This window comes from Penicillium canariense, assembly GCF_028826845.1.
Source record: "Penicillium canariense strain IBT 26290 chromosome Unknown utg000001l_segment0_segment0, whole genome shotgun sequence".
Classification (NCBI taxonomy): Eukaryota; Fungi; Ascomycota; class Eurotiomycetes; order Eurotiales; family Aspergillaceae; genus Penicillium; species Penicillium canariense.
This window is the reverse complement of record NW_026622728.1, coordinates 8,169,859-8,188,782: the sequence shown is the minus strand read 5'-3', so window position 1 is coordinate 8,188,782 and position 18,924 is coordinate 8,169,859. Positions and strand designations below refer to the sequence as shown.

General features: G+C 53.8%; 7 protein-coding genes across 7 annotated transcripts; 3 read left to right on the top strand and 4 right to left on the bottom strand.

Annotated features, from left to right (window-relative positions):
* Positions 1–150: 150 nt before the first annotated feature.
* On the bottom strand, positions 151–3,176 carry N7482_002826 (vacuolar protein sorting protein DigA; the record flags this gene model as incomplete). The annotated part of the gene is made up of 3 exons (XM_056684951.1): positions 151–235; positions 288–2,874; positions 2,963–3,176. The coding sequence occupies 3 exons, from the start codon at positions 3,174–3,176 to the stop codon at positions 151–153; spliced, it is 2,886 nt and encodes a 961-aa protein (XP_056548557.1).
* A 450-nt stretch (positions 3,177–3,626) lies between these two features.
* Positions 3,627–4,364, top strand: N7482_002825 (uncharacterized protein; the record flags this gene model as incomplete). The annotated part of the gene is made up of 3 exons (XM_056684950.1): positions 3,627–3,690; positions 3,921–3,967; positions 4,017–4,364. 3 exons carry the CDS (start codon positions 3,627–3,629, stop codon positions 4,362–4,364), a joined length of 459 nt encoding a protein of 152 aa, XP_056548556.1.
* Positions 4,365–4,579: 215 nt separating this feature from the next.
* Positions 4,580–7,202, bottom strand: N7482_002824 (ubiquitin C-terminal hydrolase family protein; the record flags this gene model as incomplete). The annotated part of the gene is made up of 5 exons (XM_056684949.1): positions 4,580–5,745; positions 5,802–6,453; positions 6,528–6,896; positions 6,958–7,044; positions 7,131–7,202. The coding sequence occupies 5 exons, from the start codon at positions 7,200–7,202 to the stop codon at positions 4,580–4,582; spliced, it is 2,346 nt and encodes a 781-aa protein (XP_056548555.1).
* Positions 7,203–7,657: 455 nt separating this feature from the next.
* On the top strand, positions 7,658–8,896 carry N7482_002823 (mitochondrial 54S ribosomal protein uL5m; the record flags this gene model as incomplete). Its single annotated transcript, XM_056684948.1, has 3 exons — positions 7,658–7,908; positions 8,008–8,700; positions 8,773–8,896. The coding sequence occupies 3 exons, from the start codon at positions 7,658–7,660 to the stop codon at positions 8,894–8,896; spliced, it is 1,068 nt and encodes a 355-aa protein (XP_056548554.1).
* A 480-nt stretch (positions 8,897–9,376) lies between these two features.
* Positions 9,377–12,225, bottom strand: N7482_002822 (STE11 family mitogen-activated protein kinase kinase kinase; the record flags this gene model as incomplete). Its single annotated transcript, XM_056684947.1, has 4 exons — positions 9,377–11,653; positions 11,710–11,861; positions 11,917–11,990; positions 12,044–12,225. 4 exons carry the CDS (start codon positions 12,223–12,225, stop codon positions 9,377–9,379), a joined length of 2,685 nt encoding a protein of 894 aa, XP_056548553.1.
* Positions 12,226–14,214: 1,989 nt separating this feature from the next.
* N7482_002821 (uncharacterized protein) lies at positions 14,215–17,002 on the top strand (the record flags this gene model as incomplete). Its single annotated transcript, XM_056684946.1, has 4 exons — positions 14,215–14,335; positions 14,403–14,457; positions 14,531–15,061; positions 15,148–17,002. 4 exons carry the CDS (start codon positions 14,215–14,217, stop codon positions 17,000–17,002), a joined length of 2,562 nt encoding a protein of 853 aa, XP_056548552.1.
* A 608-nt stretch (positions 17,003–17,610) lies between these two features.
* Positions 17,611–18,508, bottom strand: N7482_002820 (uncharacterized protein; the record flags this gene model as incomplete). Its single annotated transcript, XM_056684945.1, is given in 3 exon segments — positions 17,611–17,922; positions 17,937–18,001; positions 18,151–18,508. 3 exon segments carry the CDS (start codon positions 18,506–18,508, stop codon positions 17,611–17,613), a joined length of 735 nt encoding a protein of 244 aa, XP_056548551.1.
* Positions 18,509–18,924: the final 416 nt, after the last annotated feature.

Sequence of the window (18,924 nt, the reverse complement as noted above, 5' to 3'; positions counted from 1 at the left end):
AACGAGAGAGCACCCACTCTGCAGAAGCTCAAGATGGGACTGCCAGATACGCAACACGCCCTATGCGACTGCGATGAACTACAGATAGCAGATCGCACCAGAAGGAAACAAAAGCACTCAAGAGACTTTGACATGTCAGCGTTCAAGTGTTCAGAGAGCCCACTCATCTGTCGTCTCCGAGGCGGCGATGAATGGCTTATCAATTTGCTTGATGGCATGGTCGCCGCATAGGATACTAGAGAGAAGTTAGCATTGAGGGAGAGGCTGGCGTTCGAAAATGCACATACCAAGCTTCCGCAACCAACCCATCCAATTCCTTGACAATCTCTTCCCTCCGTGCGGAAGAGAGATCCCCGCTGCTCATCTGGCTTTGCAAATCCCGAATGTACTTCTTCTTGCCGCCGGCGCCGTCCAGAACCTCCTTACCCAAACAGTCACTGTGAAAAGCATGCTGGCACGGGAAAACAAAGAACTGGCGGCTCAAAAGAGGCAGGGAACAAATCCAGCACTTCTCGCCCGGCTCCACGATCGCATATCGGGTATCGAGACCTGCAATTTCTGCCCGAATCTGGCGCGCCGTTAGTGCAGAGTTATCCATCTCCTGGCGCAGGGCATCAATGTGGCGCGAGTAGTCTTCGAGAGCGGTGCAAATCTCGTCTTTGAAGTCATCGATTACGACAAAGTCCGGGAAGAAGGGAATGAGGTCCTCGATGCGGAGGAGCTCGCAACGGCGAAGGAACTCAATGGCATCTTTGATACCCGTGCCAGGCTGCCGGATCTTCTTCTCCGCGACGAGGAGCCACAGTTTCTTGCGAAGCTTGTCGTTGCCTTCGGGGCGATCTGCGACAATGGCGGCGAGCTCGATATCGTTGTATTCCAGGGCGAGTTCTACTGCTTGCAGGTACTGGCCCATAGCACTGTAGATGTGGATGCATGACTGAACTCGCTTATGCTGGATACAAAGGCGGAGAGCAAAATCGGCATCATATGGAGGAGGCGATGATGGCTGCGACTGGAGATAAGTGAGCAGCCCGGCTTCGGAGGGTGATGGGTTGCAGGTGTGAATTGAGATGAGCGTGTTATGAACAGCTGCGGCGGGATTGGGGTGGTTGACGATAATGAAGTTGAGATATCGCACAGCCTGATTTTGATTGAGGGAGACGCTGGCGGTCTTATTGTAATTCAACAACGCGGGGATGAGCCGCTCCGGATCGAGATTCGTCTGTCGCATTAGAATCTCGATCAACCCGGTTGCCGCATGTGTCATGAGTACGCTGCTGTACTTGTAAAAGACATCTGGTTCACTCTGGCGCTGCAGGACGTTCAATGCCTCCGACCATTTCTCTCGCTGAATCCAATAGGATAACACATAATTGTGGTCGTTGGTGGCCGTTGCAAAGAAAAGTAATTCCTGTTCGCGGCCATGGCTGCTGATAATGTCGTAGACAGTCTTCTTGTCCAGATCTGCTTTGTGCTTGTTCACAAATTCCTGGAACTCGGCTCGGATGCTGCCCAGCTGATCCTGGACTTGGTCCTCTGTCGCACCCTCGACCAGCTCCGCGTTGGTAGCGATGCTGTCGTCCAAGGAGTTCAGCTTGGACATAAAGAGCTCCACAAGCCAACTTGCGACCATGATTCGCTGCATGACAGACGCTTTTTTGTATGTCGAAAGCTGAGAGAGAAGGTATTTCCGGAGAGCATCGTACTCCTTGTTATCTACCATTGTTAAGCAAACTTCTTCGAAGCCTTTGCTGCTCTTGCCCCAGACTTTCGCAGCCCCGAGGAAGTTGCCCTGCTCTGCCAAAAAGTCACCCGATGCCGTCAGGACAACATCGCGTTGCGCATGCCCGCGAGCGTATTGAAGTGCCTCATCGAACTTCTTCTCTTTCAAAAGAACCTTCCACACATCTCGGTCCTCGTCATTGGCCACGATTTCAAAGATCTCTTGGCTGGTAAAAAGCCAGTATGTGTTTTGCGTCAGATCAGTCAAAAGACCCAGTGCACTTTGACGAGGTTCCAGTACAACCTGGTCATAAACGATTTCCTCATTCAGGCGATTAACGGCGACCACTCGGCCTTCGACAAGTGCCAAAACATGCCAATGGGTCAAAGTCATTCCAGAAATCGGATCCTGAATCAACTTTCTCCCTCCCCGTGCGGACTGCGATGCGGGGAATTTGGCGCGAGGAAGCATATTCGCACGGTCAAACGGAGTCTCGGATGAGAGCTGGCCATGGTAAATTCCCTCAGCGCTGAGCCATGCGAACTCTTTCTCTGTGTATCCTTCCGCCTGATGCCCTCCGGGACTCGAGGAGGATATCATCAAGGAGGATGGCGCTGATGCTGATGGACTGGATATATCGTGAACCAAAGGTGTCTCACGCTGGAAAAGCTCGAAATATATTGACCCGCCGCCATCTCGTCCATGCTTGGAGGTCCCTATCCGGCCTAAAACATGCACCAATTTCGCGTGTGTGGCCACAAGGACTCTTCTCTGATCGGGTCTCGATGGAACTGGCTCAGCACATATCCCAGTCACCGGCGAGGCATCCGGCACCTTGTATACTGCGGTGACATATTTCTCCTCGCGCCGATAGAACTCCGTAGACGGTTCAATGTACGTCTCGTAGACAGTGCCGTCGGTCGTACCTAGAAGAATCTCGCGCGTCGAGGCAGTCGGCAGAGAGGGATTCCAAGCAACACTTTCGATCGAAACGCCCTTTAACCGAGACAAGGCCTTGGGCTGGCGCGACTGGGTGTGGAGATAGTAATTCTCGCCGAGGGTGGTGCTGACAATTAGATGAGACGCAGAAGGATCAAGGAACATGCGTCGAATCAGACCAATCTCTGAGGATTTCTTGGGAAGGTCGATGTCTATTGCAAATGGACACACATGAGTCAGCTCAGCTTCTCACGACGCGACAAGCACCTCGGGGGATCCGGATTGGGTTGTCTGCCCTACCATCGATGTCTTCAGGGTTATCCAGGTCGATTCGAAGGATCCGGCCCGTCGACAGGGCTAAGATGAGCACATTGTTAGCGACCTGGGCGGCCACGAAGTCCGCCGCGATCGAGAATTGGAGCTGCACCCGCTGTACGTCGAAGATGGGCAGGGAGTCCGACGGCTCCGTTAGGTTATTAGGAGCCACATAACTGCTGGATCCGTCCAGCGCCATGATGCGCAAGCTGACAGCTATCTCATGCCGGCCGTCCGGGAACTCAGGGCTGGCTCGGTGGAGCTTGTTGGAGCTTGAGGGGCGCGAGACGCCAAGCTGCCGTGAATGCGGAGCCCCGTTGTTTTCTGCCTGAGGCCTCAACGCGACTGGGAACTGCGGTACCAACAAAGGTAGTGTTCCACAAGCAGAAATAAGTATCCTACAGAGTAGTACAATGACTTTTCTTGATCTCCTCTTTCGTAGTCTGACCACGTTTAGTCCCATGGGCGTAGGGTCTAGTTTTACGTTGTAGGCAATAGGGTGGGGATTGGAGATAAACAGATGGAAAAGGAACGCTAGGATGTAATAAACCTCATGCACTATGTACGCCACCTACAAAGAAATTTACTCCCGACCAAAAGCTTGAAGAACTCAAGAGACAAAAATTGCCCTTTTGAGTCTACAATCACCATGCCAACGAAGCCCGAAGCCCGAAGCCCCAAGCCCAGGTCCTCTTTAGGGGTTCTGGTTCTTTGTAAGTTTCTTGACTAAAATTAACCCGACCGAGTCAAGAAGACAACAGCTTTTGTATTTCCTTAAGGACATAGAGTCATTATTAGATACAATCAATCAGTGTTATCTAACTATAGCAACAATGGCCGGCAAAGCGACCTTGAATGTCTTTCAACCACTGCATATAAAAGGCCTCCTGTATCTCCCCTCTTCACAACAGTCACCAGTCACCATCTACAAACATCACTCCAGTCGTCTACATAACCGAAGACTACAGAGTGATTTCAAAGATTTTCAAGGTACGCCCAATCCAAAGCTTGGCTAAAGATAAAGGTTAACTATCTATAGATGTGCGTCTACGAAGTTGTCCAATACACCGGCCGTGTCAGCTGCGGCCATGTGTACATCACCAAGGTCGTTCGGTGTAGAGAAGCCTTCAAGCGCGCTGACAAGTCGCCCTGTGCAGACCCAAAGACACGGGCACTCAATCCGAAAGCCCCGAACCCCGGCGGCGTCTGGGTCCTTATGAAGAAGTGCAGCAGTGAAGAGATGCTGCTGGATGGTCCCTGTCCGCAGTGCAAGTCGAGAAAAGTTGTCGATATGACCAGGTTTCTTCCTTTCCCCTTTGAAGATGGTCCTCTCAAGCGGTTGATGAAGGGAGAACAAGGTCGTCCACAAAAGTGGTATACGCGTTGATAGATCTACAAGGGTGCGGGTACAATGTCTCTGCATAGATAGAATTGAATTTGGTATTTCCGCTTCATGCATTGGAGGGGTATCATTCGTCATGACACATGCAGTCAGTGGCTGGAAAAGAGAAGAAAACTAATGAAAAATGGAGTCGCATAGGACTTGGGTATCTCGAAACCACACCTCGTAGGTAGTAAAACAAGCCCCCTCCTCGTATGGGATCACATCACAATACACTCCCGCTCCGGCTTTCGGCTCTTCTCCTTAGACTTTTCCTTGGATTTACCTCTCAGGTTGCGATCCTTGGTTGGCCCCCTTCTGCCTTTCTCTTTGGGCTCGTACGCGGCTGGTCCCAGCTTGATGTCGTCAGGTGCGATGTCGTCAACCACAACGATGGCGGATTCATCGCCCGAGGGCTCACCCTCGCCGTCGCTGGTGATTCTGTCTTTGCTAAGTCGTCCAGTAAAGCGTGAGAAGGTTGATCCGATTCTATTCTCGCCGGGCTGGCTGCCAGCGCGACTGCCAGCGCGGCTACCAGAGTTGCTCTTAGAGTGTCGGGAGCTACGACGAGAGAAGCTGAAGGACCCTCTGCTGTTCTCCTCTTCCATAGGAGTCAAGCGCGGTGACATGGATGGCACTGAACGGGGTGGGCCGACGGGGCGATGGTCTGAGAATGCCACACTTGGCCGGCGTGGATTGTCGTTGAAAGCCTGAGTAGCGTTATCAGGGCCGGTAACATCGAAGCTGGGTCTGGCAGAGGTGACGTCGGTGGTACTACCATCCGTTTCCTCAACCACTAGGGACCGTAGTTTTCGAGAGACATCGCCTATTTCTACATCAAGTGTGGCATCGGATGCGTGAGACGAGGGCGGCTTGTTCGAGAGATTGGCCAAGGATGCATCCTGGTCAATAGGAAGTATTTGGTAGAACAGCAGATAAGGAGATTCCGTCTTCAGCGCCGTCTCAATATCAATGAGGGTTACCCTCTCGGAGGCGAGATCATCAAAGCGCATCCAGTGCTTTGGCGTTTCGATGCTCGGAGGATCAGAGCCGTCAGTAGAGCCAGGTGGGGCGCTATTAGGGCTTGTACCCCGAACAATGGCGATGTAGTGTCCCGAGTCCACCGAGTTACCACGATGGCAGACTACAGCCTGCAAGGAGAGTTTGAAGTTCCCATAAATGGGAGCATCTGCATCCATATTATCATCCTGGATAAAATGAGGCAGGCCGATCTCGATAGGGATGTCGATGTACGTGTTGAGCCGAACAGCTTTGCCATTTGGGAGAAACGAATATCGCTTGAGACACATGCCGAGAATGGGTCTTTTGGAGGAGAAGTGCGCCGCCACTTGAGCATCGCTCGTCGGCGTGTTATCCGTGTACCATGCTGTGTAAAAGATGACTCTCAGCTATATCCTCGCGCAGATGGGGACCGAGACTTACGGATGAGACTGAAGAATTGCCACGCGGGCATCATCACTTCCTTCCTAAAAATGCCCTTCCGCTGCTGCACCTCCGAGGCAGCCGAGTCCGTGTCCCCAGTCTTCACATCGTTGGAATCTGGGATAAATCTCTCGCGAACAATGCTGTTACGACGACCGAGCCCTCGCGACCTCAGCGACTCATTAACGCCTGAGAAAGATAGGGAGGAGCTTGGTTTCTCAAGTTGAGGCAAAGTGGACTGGACTGGAGACAAGGCTGGAGTTGTATCAACCTCCTCGATATGTGCGGTGAATCCTTTGGAAATGGAAAGGGAATCCACAGATCGAGTGGAGCTGATGGTGTTGCGTCTCTCTAAGTACCGCTTGACTTCAATCCGATTATTGAAGTAGGCCTCCAGGCAATCTTCAAGGGTGAGAGTTTGTCCATCAGCTGGCTCAGGTGGAATAGCCACCTCGAGCAGTCGCTCATTTATGAATTTATGGTCGTCGCTGGCGTCTTCCTTGCCGAAATGATAAATGTCCATCTTGAGGGTAAGGAGAGGCAACTCAAGCTTCTCAGTGATGAATGTAAACGCCTCAGAAGCATCTTGCTGATGCAAATTAGCTGCATCTTCCCATCCACACTCTGCCAGGGCGTCCTGGAGGTACTTTGTCTATTTAACTTAGTCAGCTCAAGCTTAGGGAAGTAGTAGGCAGAAGGTAGAGTTAAGCGCGAACTCCAACGTACAAGGTCGGTGGTGATCAGCTTCCCTGCTCGCAGCATATTCACCCAGAACCTGAGCAATATAGCCAGCTTGCGACGGGGCTCATCATTGAACGATTTATACAAAATCGCCTCAAAACAGTCCAATCGTGCGAACATGGCGAACAGCAGCGCATCTAGATAGCATGTGACACCCTGACGGTTCTCAGCACCCAGTAGTTTGGTGCTGGGTGTATAGGGCCGAATGATGCCCTCGATTGAATCCTCCAGCAAAAGCAGGAGGCTGATCGCCTTGTCGACATCGTCGTGGGTGCTTTTTAATGCATGTCTAAAATGATGTTCTTCTAAGATAGTGATTCCATATGCTCGAATGAGGGTTTCGACTAGTTTGACCTAAGAGTCAACCGAAACAGTTAGCAGCATATCTTGCGACCAGAAGACCAGCTGGAAGTACCTTCTTCTCATGTTCTTGACTATCCTCTTTGGTCGGGTGCGACGCGAAAAAGCCCCGTAGGAGGGGAAGCGCAAGAGCGTGGGTGTTCTATTCCATATACAACCTTAGCGAGCTTGTCTCCAAGCCATAAAGAAGAGGAGTGGCGTTGGCCGCAAAGCAGCGCGGGGGCATACCTCCTCTTTACCCTGTCGCCCAGCGCTTTTGTGCCGATCGCGGCGAGTGAGAAGGCGATGAATACCGCTCATCGTAGAATGTCCCTGGCGAACAGGGGGTTTCAGAACGAGAAAATGGGCGTCTGAACGGAGGGCGGCATGCGGGGATGAGGAAGCTCTATTCTAAGAGCTTAGTTGAGGCTGCAGTATTTCCATGAAGCGGACGGCGACATCATTTGCCCGAATGAAGTGCTGCTGATGCGGGCACGGGATGAAGCGCAAAGCTGACAGGTGGCCAGTCGGGAGCGTGCGGCGACCCCGTGTGTGCCAGCTGGAAAAAGATCGTGGGTCGCTCAAGCGAACCTAATCTGTTGATCATTTCACTCCCGCGGGGTATCTTGCGTTGGCGCCTGGCTTTGGCGCCTGATCCATGAGGCGAATATACAGTTAATACACGTGACCAACCAATCTGGTGCAAACAAATTTCGGCCGTTTGGCGGTTCGATAGACTCCGCGTCCAACCTCACCACATTGCCCTTGCACACGAAATGGCTGTCAGGGAGTCATCAAGATACCTGGCACGGGCAGTGCCCAGGGCCTTTGCGCCTTCTGCTCGCCCACAGGCCTTTTTGGGCCGTCGCAATGCCTCTGATGAGGCCCCGTCCAGGCGGTTGTCGGACCAGCTGGATGAGCTGGAAACTGCGTCGTCCTTGACCACCGCTGTGTCCGACAGCGCGGCCAAATCCTTCGATCCAGCCACTCGGGCCAAGGGTCGCAAGACTCAGCTACCTCGTTCTCGGTAGGTAGTTTCCCCGAACACCGGCTCGCTGGTCGTGTGACAACCGACAGCGGCGCCCTTCGCAAGGACATAGCAGTTGACATCAGCACCTCCTTCCAGATACCAATTCCGCTCTCCGAAGTATGACCGCGGTCCTCTCCACCCTCACCAGCCCCCTCCCCCCTCCGACCCGTCCTCCCGCCTGTTCGTCCCAGGCCCCTTCTCCCTCCCCCGTGCCGAGCAGACATACAACTCAACCGTCGCGTCCGACATCCTGACCTTGTGCTACGTGCACACTCCCCCGGGCTTCAAGGTCCCCCCGAAAGCGCCGCGCCTGCGCGAGTGGGACGATAGCTCACCATACCACAAGAATCGTCCCCTCCGCGGACCCCGTGGCGGCGACGTCCTGCGACTACTCCGCAAGCCGATCAAGTTCAACAACATCCCGGAGATCGAGCGCATCACAGTCCACAGTTACGTGAAGGGCGCTGCGCAGGAGAATTCGGGGTGGCTGCACGTGGCTGGTATGGCGGTGCAGGCTATCTCGAACGTGCGCGTTGAGACCTTCAAGTCCAAGGCTAGTGTTGCGACCTGGAGCATTGCCCCTGGCCGTGACACTGTTGCTGTGAAGGCGGAAATGCATGGCGAGACTATGTATCACTTCCTTGGCAAGTTGATTGACGTGGTTTTGCCTCGAATCAAGGACTGGCCTGGTGTGAAGGGCAGCAGCGGTGATAGCAGCGGCAATATCACGTTCGGTCTGGAACCGGAGCATGTTGCCATGTTCCCCGAGATTGAAGTCAATTATGATATGTGAGTTGTTCCCTACAGCAAAGATGTGTCGTGTTTTCGTATTTTGGTTCTAACCTGTTTTTCCCTCCAAAGGTACCCTCCCAAGATGATTCCTGGTTGCCACATCACCCTCCACACCACCGCGAAGGCTGACAAGGATGCGCGACTCCTGCTGAGTGCGATGGGTATCCCATTCTACGGAAAGATCGTGCAGTAAAGCACTAGAAAGATGACCGCGTCTTTCTGTTGTCGACGTGGGTCTTCGTCTTATATCTCATATCTCCTCTGGGGCGTTATGTTCCTATACAACCTGTAACTTTAGAGGTGGCCTGCATAGCGGTCACTGTGATTCACCGAACTTGTGTATTATCTTCATTTATCATCATTCTACTTCGAGCGAATCTACATTGAAAAGTATACCAGAACCTTGAAAGGCCAACAATGTACCGTAAGACCTGAGAGTTGCGATAGAATATGTTGAAGTGTATCGCTGATCAGTCCCATTAGAATTCTTTTGTCTCTATCAAAGGATCATGAATGTGAGAAGAGTCCCTAGGAAATGCATGAGTACCGAAAGGGAAGGAAATAATAGCCCGGGACCCAAAGATATTCAACCTATCAACCCCAAACCCCAAAGCCCCATCATGCATAACTAATAATCATTGTACAGATAGACGAAGAGACCGCATCAAACAGTTCACGTAATAGGCATAGCCAGGAACTTGCACTTTAGCAGCTCATCTGCAGTAGGCCGCTTTTCATAGTCAAGCTGGAAGGTCATATCAAGGAACTCGACTGCTTCCTGGCTGACATGTTCCGGCGCAGGCGGACGAGCCTGGTTACTACCAATAGCAAAAATAGCCTGCAGCTGGCTGCAGTCCGGGAAAGGGTGAGCGCCGATGAACATCTCCACGACCAGACAGCCCAGACTCCAGATATCGGCCTTCTTCGTGTGCGCCGTCTGCCGCACGACTTCGGGCGCCATCCAGTATACACTGCCTTGGAGTGAGGGACGATGCAGGTGGCCGCCCCCACCACTGCTGGCACGGGAGCCGAGGACGGTGGATGCTTCGACGCGCTTGGAGATACCGAAGTCAGAGATTTTGACACCGCCCTTGTTGTCGACGAGGATGTTGGCGCCCTTGATATCGCGGTGGATGATGTCCTGGCTGTGCAGGTACGAAAGACCCGCCAGAATCTGCCGGACAAAATTCTTGACCAGTGGTTCTTGGAAGGTGTTGTACTGCTTTAGCATGGTGGCGATGGAGCCGCCGGGTACGTACTCCAGGAAAATGTTCAGGTACTGATCATCGGTCGAGGTGCCAAGGTACTGCACGATGTTGGGGTGGTGCATACCCTGCAGGAGCTCAATCTCGTGCTTCAGGGCAGTGACCATGTTGTTCTTGCGCTGGTCAAATTCCGTGCCTTTCGTGGCGGAGGGAATCTCGACCTGCTTCACGGCCATAAGTTCACCAGTAATGGCGTGGAGAGCCAGGAAGACGCTGCCAAAGGAACCTTCACCAATCAGGGATCCCTTCATCCAGTTCTTCGGAGCGAAGTTGTTGCCGGCGAGGAAGTCGCTCATCAGGTTGGCATCGTCTTCGTCGCCGTCCTCGACGACGAGCACACTTAGTCGGTCATTAGAGGAGCCCCCGTCGGTAGCAATGACGCTGGCACTCTCATCGATCATGCTCTGGCGTGACAGATTGGGCTCATCAGAGCCACTGTCAAAGGAAACATAAGACTTGCGGTTCGGCTCGATCGGAGACTCTTCCTGCAATGGCTGAAGAGAGCTCGATGCAATTGAGTCCCGATATGAAGCCTGTGGCAAGTTGAATTTAGAGACGGAGAGCGGCCGCGACGCACGAGCAGCCTGTGCTCCACCCTGGTGTTGGAACCAGGTGTCGGCAATGTTGGGCATCGGCGGAATGGGAGGCAATGGGGGAAGAGGAGGAGCATCTTTCAGACTTGATGCAACGCTGTAGTTGCTGACAACACTGAGACGACTGGCGGCACGACTGAGACGTTGAGATCTCCGCATCGTCTTCGCAATATCTTCCCTATCGTGACTTGGGAAGAATGATTGGAGCTCGTGAATAATCATCTCGCTCGGGGGTCTCTGTCCGAAGAATGACCGAAGTTTGGTAGCCACAGGATTGCGGTCGCCGGGGGACGGCTGGTCTGGATCATTGGAAGAAGCCGATGGACGATGCCGGGGGCCGACTGGTGACAGTGGCTGTTTGGTATTAATGACATTCCAAGACTCCCCCGTGAGCTGCTGGATCTTGTGCTTCTGGCGAGAATTGGATTTGTTGAGAGCAATCTGGTGCGTGGCCTGGCTTTCATCGAAGGCAAGCTGGGACGCACGGCGAAGCTCATCGACATCTGGCTCGCCCGCATGAATCTTCCGCAAGATCATGCGGCCCCGCTCGGACTTGTTGTGGCCGTCACAAATCTCCGTAAGCTCGGTCTCGGTCAACCGCCTGCAGTTCGACAGATCCGGATCCAGGCCATCCAGGACATAGAAGCAGTAGTTTCGATACTGATGTTCTGGGAGTTGCAATTTCTTGAGAACGCAGAGGATCACCTCGTCCGGGGTCTTGCAGTGCCGAATATCGAGGACCTTGGTCTGGCCACCCGTGTAGATGACGCGAATCACCGGAGAATTAGGGGGGAGAGGGCCCATTGTAAGGCCGTCCAGGCTGGGATTTCGTGGATGAGAGCTTCCTCGGCCACCATCACTTGGGGTACTTGGGATGCGGCCCGATCCTGAGCCACCAGAGGGTGGATGGTTGAGATAGCCATCCTTGCGCCAGTCACCGGCCGGAGGCGATACCGGCTGGGAGGGTGATTTGCCCGCGTATCCAAAGCCATCATCCATCAGCTGGGACATACGCCGGTTTGGGAGGCGCATTGACGAGAAGCGGGAGTGGTCCACAGACAATGCCGCCGCTTCTAGCGCAGCGAGGGTATTCTATCGCGAGAAAATGAGCCAACGCTCACAAATCGAGGGGGCTATGCCACACATACCATGTTCTTTTGCCTAGGGTTGATCATGGCTTTGTTTCGGAGCTGCTTGATGGCAACGAAGATGCGCACTCGATCGCCCACTTTCTTGATGCCCATCTCCTGCAAGATCTTCTGGTCACATTCGATCAGGTTGTCCCCATTGAAGTTATTGGCTGCGTGGATGTCAGCGTCTATCCATTCCTGCGTTCCTGTCAAAGACGAAATTACCTCTGAAGATTGACTCATATTGGCCGCACTTGATGCTATGTAGCCACGCGGCGACCTTCTTCTCATCCCAAGCCCTAGAACTCGTTAGCATCTTGCCTGTTCATCTCTGGCTCCGCTGACGACTCACCGAACTGCCGACACCTCATCCAGCCCCTCGCAAAATTCCGACTTGGTTGGGCTACTGTATCCAACCCCATCTGGCACTTTTGTGGCCGTCGCAGGACGTGAGTTCGCATGATAGGCCGTCGCGGAGGTGTGGGAGGCCGAGCCACCCAGCGGGGTCGAGTACTGCGGTTTGGAAGCCAGCATGGTTATATCGTCAAGTGTCGTTTGCTTCGTAAATGTTCCTCCTATCCACTCTGCGGGTGGATCTCAAACACAGCACCGCTTCCTCCGCCTGTCCGTTTCACACCAGGATCGAGAGGGAGCCGTCGGAGGGAGGTGGGGGTCGGTCAACGCATAGTCTCAGGGTCCCTGGTTCTCTGTTAGCATCCGTCGGCAATAGTTTCTCTGATCCCCGTTGCGGGCTCGGCGGGTTGCCGTGCGGGAGAGAGGAGTCTCAGCGCCACCAGGCTGAGAGGGGCGATCGGACGCACTTCTGCGCCGACCGCAGCATCGCCACGATTGAGTATGCAGGAGGACTGATGACTGACCGTATAGCAGTCCCAGGGCGTTTCAATCCCCCGTTGGGCTGGATCGGAATGAGGGAGGGAAGGGTGGTGCAGCCAGGCGATCGCGCGTCTGAGCTTTTTTGGGCGGAAGATCGGGGGGAGCCACTTCGTGTGGTCTCGATCGGGCGTTAGAGATAGGCGGAACACACTCCGTACTCCCCACGGACCACAAGGAACAGGCGACCGGCGACCGGCGACAGGTGACAGGTGACAGGGAACAAGAACAGGTTCGTGAGAGGAAGTGACAGGTCGGATGAAAAGGAGCAGAATCGCGGACAATTTGTGGTAGGGGAGTGAAGTGAAACCGCCGGCTGGAGGTACGAGAGCACCGGATCAAGGGGGTCGGTTCAGAATCCCCCACGCGTTTCAACCGATCCGCCTGTGGGGATTTTGGTGTGCGCCATCTGCGCCATCTGCGCCATCTGCCGGAGGTGTCGTGTCTTATCCCTTGAGCAGATACATCTGTAATAGTATATGGTCTAATAGCATGCCCTGCTCCGTCTACCATCAACTCTGCCTTCTTCGAATATATAGCCATGTAGGGAGTATAGAATCATCCTCCCGTACCATTTCCTAATTCCTACCATAGCAGCGGGGCCCACCCGGATTGAAACCGCGGCTCTGGCTGAAACTGGCCGTGGCCGCGGGTTGTCTGAGACGGATCCAGTTGCATTTCGCCGATAGGCTCCTCGTCCACCAAACGGTACCTGGCTTGCGGAATAGCGAGGTGTAGGAAGGGGAGCATATGGGAAGATAAGTGACTCAAATGGACATCCCGCTGGAGTGATATAGGAAAGAAGCTCCCCAGCCTGATGAGGGTCATCATTGCTCCGTTAGTTTGGCCAGAAATTGCATCAACTATGAAGCATGAAGCATGCCTGAGGTGTTGTGTTGGGTCCAACTTCCGCAGAGTGTCTTGCGTGGCAACTTGCACGATGCACTCTGTACTCCAGTGAGCTACGGTAGCTCACTACTAGGCGTGCCTTCCAAGTAGAGAGTGGTTGGAGAACTGGAGAAGAGCAAAAGACAATGGAAGTTCGCAGAGACTGTCTACGTTGTACCCTCCATGCAACGAGGTACTATATATTGTTTGTGCTTCGCGAGTCCTTCTGATGTCGACAATGCCTCGCGGCCTCTCCGCACCAGTGGAGACGCGCATATCCTGGCTACTGAGTCATGCATACGAAAACACTGGATATTATGTACTTTCAGAGTCTGATAGTATGATACTGGGATGCTCCGCCTTAGTATAGGTACTTTCTATCTCGTCGTCACATCTCTTGCGACGAGTCGCGTTGTCGGCGTCAGCCACGACCGGCTACTTCCTCTCATAGCCATCCACCCTCTGCAACGCCCAATCCAGCCATGCACCACCTCGTCCATGCCTGTCCAGTCCGTCAGCAATAGTCCTCGCAACTGATTGCACAATCCCCTTCTCGGACGGCTTCAGCTCAGCTCCACGTGACCCGTCTCCCCTCACTGGGCTCCAGTCTGGCCAGTCCGACCAGTCTGACCCGTCCAGTCCAACCCCACAGTTCTTTTTTCCCCGCTCAGTTCCCAAAGGGCCTCAAATTCTGTCCCCTCTTTTTCTCCCCAAATTTGCAGAACCCCAACCCTCCCCCGAACCATGGAGGACGATAAGACTGCAAAGATCAAGAAGAAGGTCACTCACCGCAAGTCGCTTTCGTGCGAATACTGCAGTCGCTCTTTTGCCCGCTTGGAGCATCTCCAACGCCATCTCCGCACCCGTTGAGTAACCCCCCCCCCCTCACCTCGAATGCCCTGCCATTTCGACTTCCTAATGTCGGACAACAGATACCAAAGAAAAGCCTTTCTCATGTGACATCTGCTCCAAGTCTTTTGCGCGGAGGTAAGCCTATGACGTCCCCTGCCCCTCCTCCCCCGCCCAACGCACCCCAATCGCTTATATTTGGCACTCACAGCGACCTCCTGGTGCGACATGAGCGATTGGTTCACCCTGCCGAGAGTGCGGCCAGTCGAGAACACCGCACCCTCAACGGCACCGACAATCATCACCACGAGATTCCAATCCAGTCAACAATCAGTCAACCCGTCCACCATGAATCCCGCATGCTAGAGCTGGCCGACGCCATCCCGGTCCATACCCAAATCCCGCCTCCACCTCCAGAAGTGCAGGTCCAGCCGCCGCCGATCGTTGAGACCACCCACTTCAATCCATCCTGGGGCTACGACCTCAACCTACTGTCGCACGCCGCAAGTCATGTCGCATTGGAGGGGCAGCAGGAGAGCCTGGAGTCCATTCGAAAATCATCGCATGCGGTCGGCAACCCCTCCCAGTCCCTGCCACAGGCCTCCGAGAGGGCAATCACCGATAACTATGGGGTAGAGCCCTCAATCCTGGACCTCACAGACCTGGGTGACCCCGTGCAGGACTTTACGGTCTTTTTAGAAAGCGTGGGCCTGTCGTCCGACTGGGATTCGGGGGTCTTCTCGTCAGTCGAAGAACCCATGTTGCCGCCAAGTCTCTCAATGGACACCAAGCAGCACGTTCGGGAGACCACCGCGTCGACGAGGTTAGGGGTGATCTCATGAGCGACTCGCGAGTCCAGGCGGATGAGCCGCCGTCCTTCTCGAACTTCGGGTCGCGGTTACCATCCCTGCAACCCGAGTCGCACGAGATTGAGGATCGCATCGGTCTCTCTGACGACAGTCCCCGGCCAGCGTGGGACATCACGAATACCGATCGACAAGTATTCGTACAGAAACTGGAAGAGTTCTCTTCTGTTCTTCCCAAAGGGTTTGTTCCCCCGTCACGACACACCCTAACCCGCTTCTTCGCGGGGTATATTAACGGACTGAATGAACATCTCCCTTTTGTACATGTGCCTACTTTGTCGATTGCCAAATGCTCCCCAGAGCTCACCTTGGCAACGGCGGCTGCCGGCTCGCACTATCGATTTGAGAATGGACGAGGAATAGACCTGTTCCATGCAGCCAAAGCAATTTTGTTGGAGCGTCTGCGTCGGAGAGACAGCAGGCAAGTGCCTCATCCAACATGGAACTATATTTCTCCCCCCTCGGGCTTCCACAACTCACGTGGTTCATCCATGATCTCGAACACGGCGAGCAGCCCGTTTCAAAGTCAGCAGCTGGCCAACCCTCCATTTAACCCGTCCATCTATACCCCCGATGACTCAGATGCCCATATGGAAGTGATACGGACTTTCTTGCTGCTGACTGTGTTTGCGTCCTGGGAGAGACACCCAGAACTGCTTCGAGAGATCCTCTCACTACAAAGCACATTGGCCAGACTCGTTCGGGAACACGGTTTGGCGGAGGCCCCTCCTCCCCCCGAGCCTATGAGTTGGGAAGAGTGGATTCGAAGAGAGGGTAATAGACGGACGAAAATGATTGTCTACTGCTTCTCCAATCTCCACTCGATCATGTACAACATTCCTCCCCTGATTCTCAACGGCGAGTTGAAGTTGAACATGCCCTGCTCCCACGACCTCTGGAAGGCAAACAACGCCGCCCAATGGCGGCGCCTTCATCGTGTCCGACAAGGATCAGATGTTCCTTTCCAAGACGCATTTGCCCGACTCTTTCTAAAACCCTCTACCTCCTTCCCTTCCACCCCCATCTCGCCTCTCGGAAATTATATCTTGATTCATGCCATTATACAGCAAATCTTCTTTGCTCGGCAACTCTGCCTGTCCGCCCCGAATATGCACGGAACCAGCCTGCGACAGGAAGATCTCAACGTGTTGGACAACTCGTTGAGCGCTTGGAAGGCACTGTGGAAACGCACGCCTGAATCAAGCATTGACCCCCAGAACCCAGCAGGCCCTATCGCCTTCACCTCGACGGCGCTCCTGGGCCTCGCATATATCCGGCTCCATGTCGATCTGGGCCCTTGTCGCCATCTGATCACCCAGGACCCAGTCCAGATTGCCGGAGCCCTGGGTGATTCCCCCCCCATCGTCCGCACCCCCCGGCTGATCATGGCCCTTCTGCACTCGGCCCACGCCCTCTCCATCCCCGTGCGTCTAGGAATTGACTTTGTGGCCCGCACACACTCGTTCTTCTGGAGTATCCAGCACTCTCTGTGCAGTCTGGAGTGCGCGTTTCTCCTTAGCCGCTGGCTGCTCGCTATCCCTGCGACGCAGTCGGAGCAGCGGCTCTCGGAGCACGAGCGGAAACTCCTCCTGTGGATCAAGAGCATGATGGATGAAACCGACATGGCTGTTGATCCTCCCGGCGCGCCGGATCTGGAGTTCATGGCGAATCCATACAAGGTGTGCCAGCTCAGCGTTGCGATTGTCCGTGTTTGGGCGCGGACGTTCAGGGGAAATACTAGTTGGGCGATTGTGGATTTGGTGGGGTCAAGTTTGGACGCTTACGCGGATCTCCTGGAGAGCTGGACGGACTCCTAGGGACTGTTCTCCATACTCTCATCCCTACTTCTCTTGTACGGAGAACAGGCAGAGGTGCAAAAACATCTCTGCAACATCTCGCCATGACCAATGGCATCGCCACTTAATGACGCTATTGCTTGACATTGTCCTTGGCTTTTATTTTTTGATGAGCATGATATCTAGCGGAGTTTTGTATATGCGTGGTTTGGGATTGGTTTGGGATGCCTTAATTGTGCCGGTCTGCTCTCTTGGTCTTGTATGTATTATGTCTTCCGGCCTTTGTGATTGCTATCTATACCCGGCGATGCGCCTTCCTTTGCCGAGACATGGATGATGATTTCGTTCGGCACCGATTTACGTCTTTCTTTCCCTTTTTTTCTTTGGATTGGCTTTGGCCTGATTGACATTCGATATCCCTCTTACGATGCTATTCTAGCCAGTTTATTTTGCAAGGCAGGAGCATGACTGTAGTGTTACAATCTATGCTATTCGGTTGGATGTGCCTAGATTGCTAGGTATGAAGTTCGTTAGGGACATTTCTTATGGTTTCCATCAAGTCGTGAGCTTTCTTCTTCCAACTTTTCTTCAACGTGGCCAATGAATGATGGCACGCTGATGGGGGTCTGTCAAGTATGTTTTTGCGGTGCTTTGGCTCGATTCCTCGTTACACTCGCGGGCACGAAGCGCAGGGCAGACATGGACTGGGCCAGCCCATCTATTTCCATGTCATTCGCTGTGTCCTCTTGCAATACTTTGGGCTGGGGTTCTGCTCTTTGAGGAATTGTGGACTGAGATGCAGAACTGCGGCGCCGCAGTCGTCCCTCCTGGATAGAAGAGATGGAGGCTGAAGAAATGCGCCGTCTATGATTGCTGTTCAATGGCCTCAGGAGCGAAGTCTGCCTGTCAATGCCATCATTGATAATGTAGAAGTTGTAAGTCTAAAGGCGTGCACATCAGTAATAATTCCTTCATGTGAGGACAAGGTAGAAGACCATACTCGCGGGAACATATGCTTATCTATAAGATGAAGCCGCCGTTTCTGCGGCGTGGAGCATTTCCGCTCACAGGCCTGGACAAAACAGCCATACTATTCCAATACCAAGCTCGGTCAGCACAAAGAAAATCTACTTGAAGCTTCCCAGCTCATCCCAGACAGCAGCACTTACGGTCTTCTCCCCGCGCGCCCCGCATGGCCGCCGCAAGCGAGTCATGGTTCTCCTCGATATGGAGGTTCAAAAAATGGGCTGTCGGGAAGTTTTTACTGCACAGCGAACAGCGATTGACATGCGCCTGCTGGTAGTGCACCTCGTAGTCCTCGTAGGAAGCAAACGAGAGTGACTCGCGATGGGGCGGTAAGGCGCAATGCATGACCTCGGTGATAGGAACTGCGTCCCGGTGGAGGATCTTGCTGCGCTCGGGGGGCGGCGAGTCTGTGCTGGTTGATGATGGAGACCCTGAGGACCTTGACCGCGACTCGGGGGCGAAGGAGGGGCTCCGCGAGTGGCTTCGTGAGCGTTTGGCCATTGGGCTGTGGCGATCGCCCTTTTTTTATGTTTTATGGCCGTGGGGACTTGGTGGTGACTGATCCGACGGGGGCGGGGCTAGGTGCAGCCAAGCGCAGCAGGGGGTTCAGTTAGTGGACGGTGATGGTGGGCATGGTTTGAATGAAGATGTCTTGAATCTGGAGTCACAACTATAGTGTTTCATTCGAAATCAGGACGAGGTCCAGGCTGACTTATCTATTCAATGGAAGAATAGCAAACTCACGGCGTGATCGGCTTCCACGTCTCTTCCATCAGGAATCCACCAGCCACAGCGCCCGCCCATTGGCGCAGCCACAGGAGATTCCGCGGCTGTACTCCACGCTCGACGCTCCACGCATTTTCGATCTTTCGCAGGCTGCCGACCACTTCGCTTCGCTTCTTTCTTCCCTCCCCCAA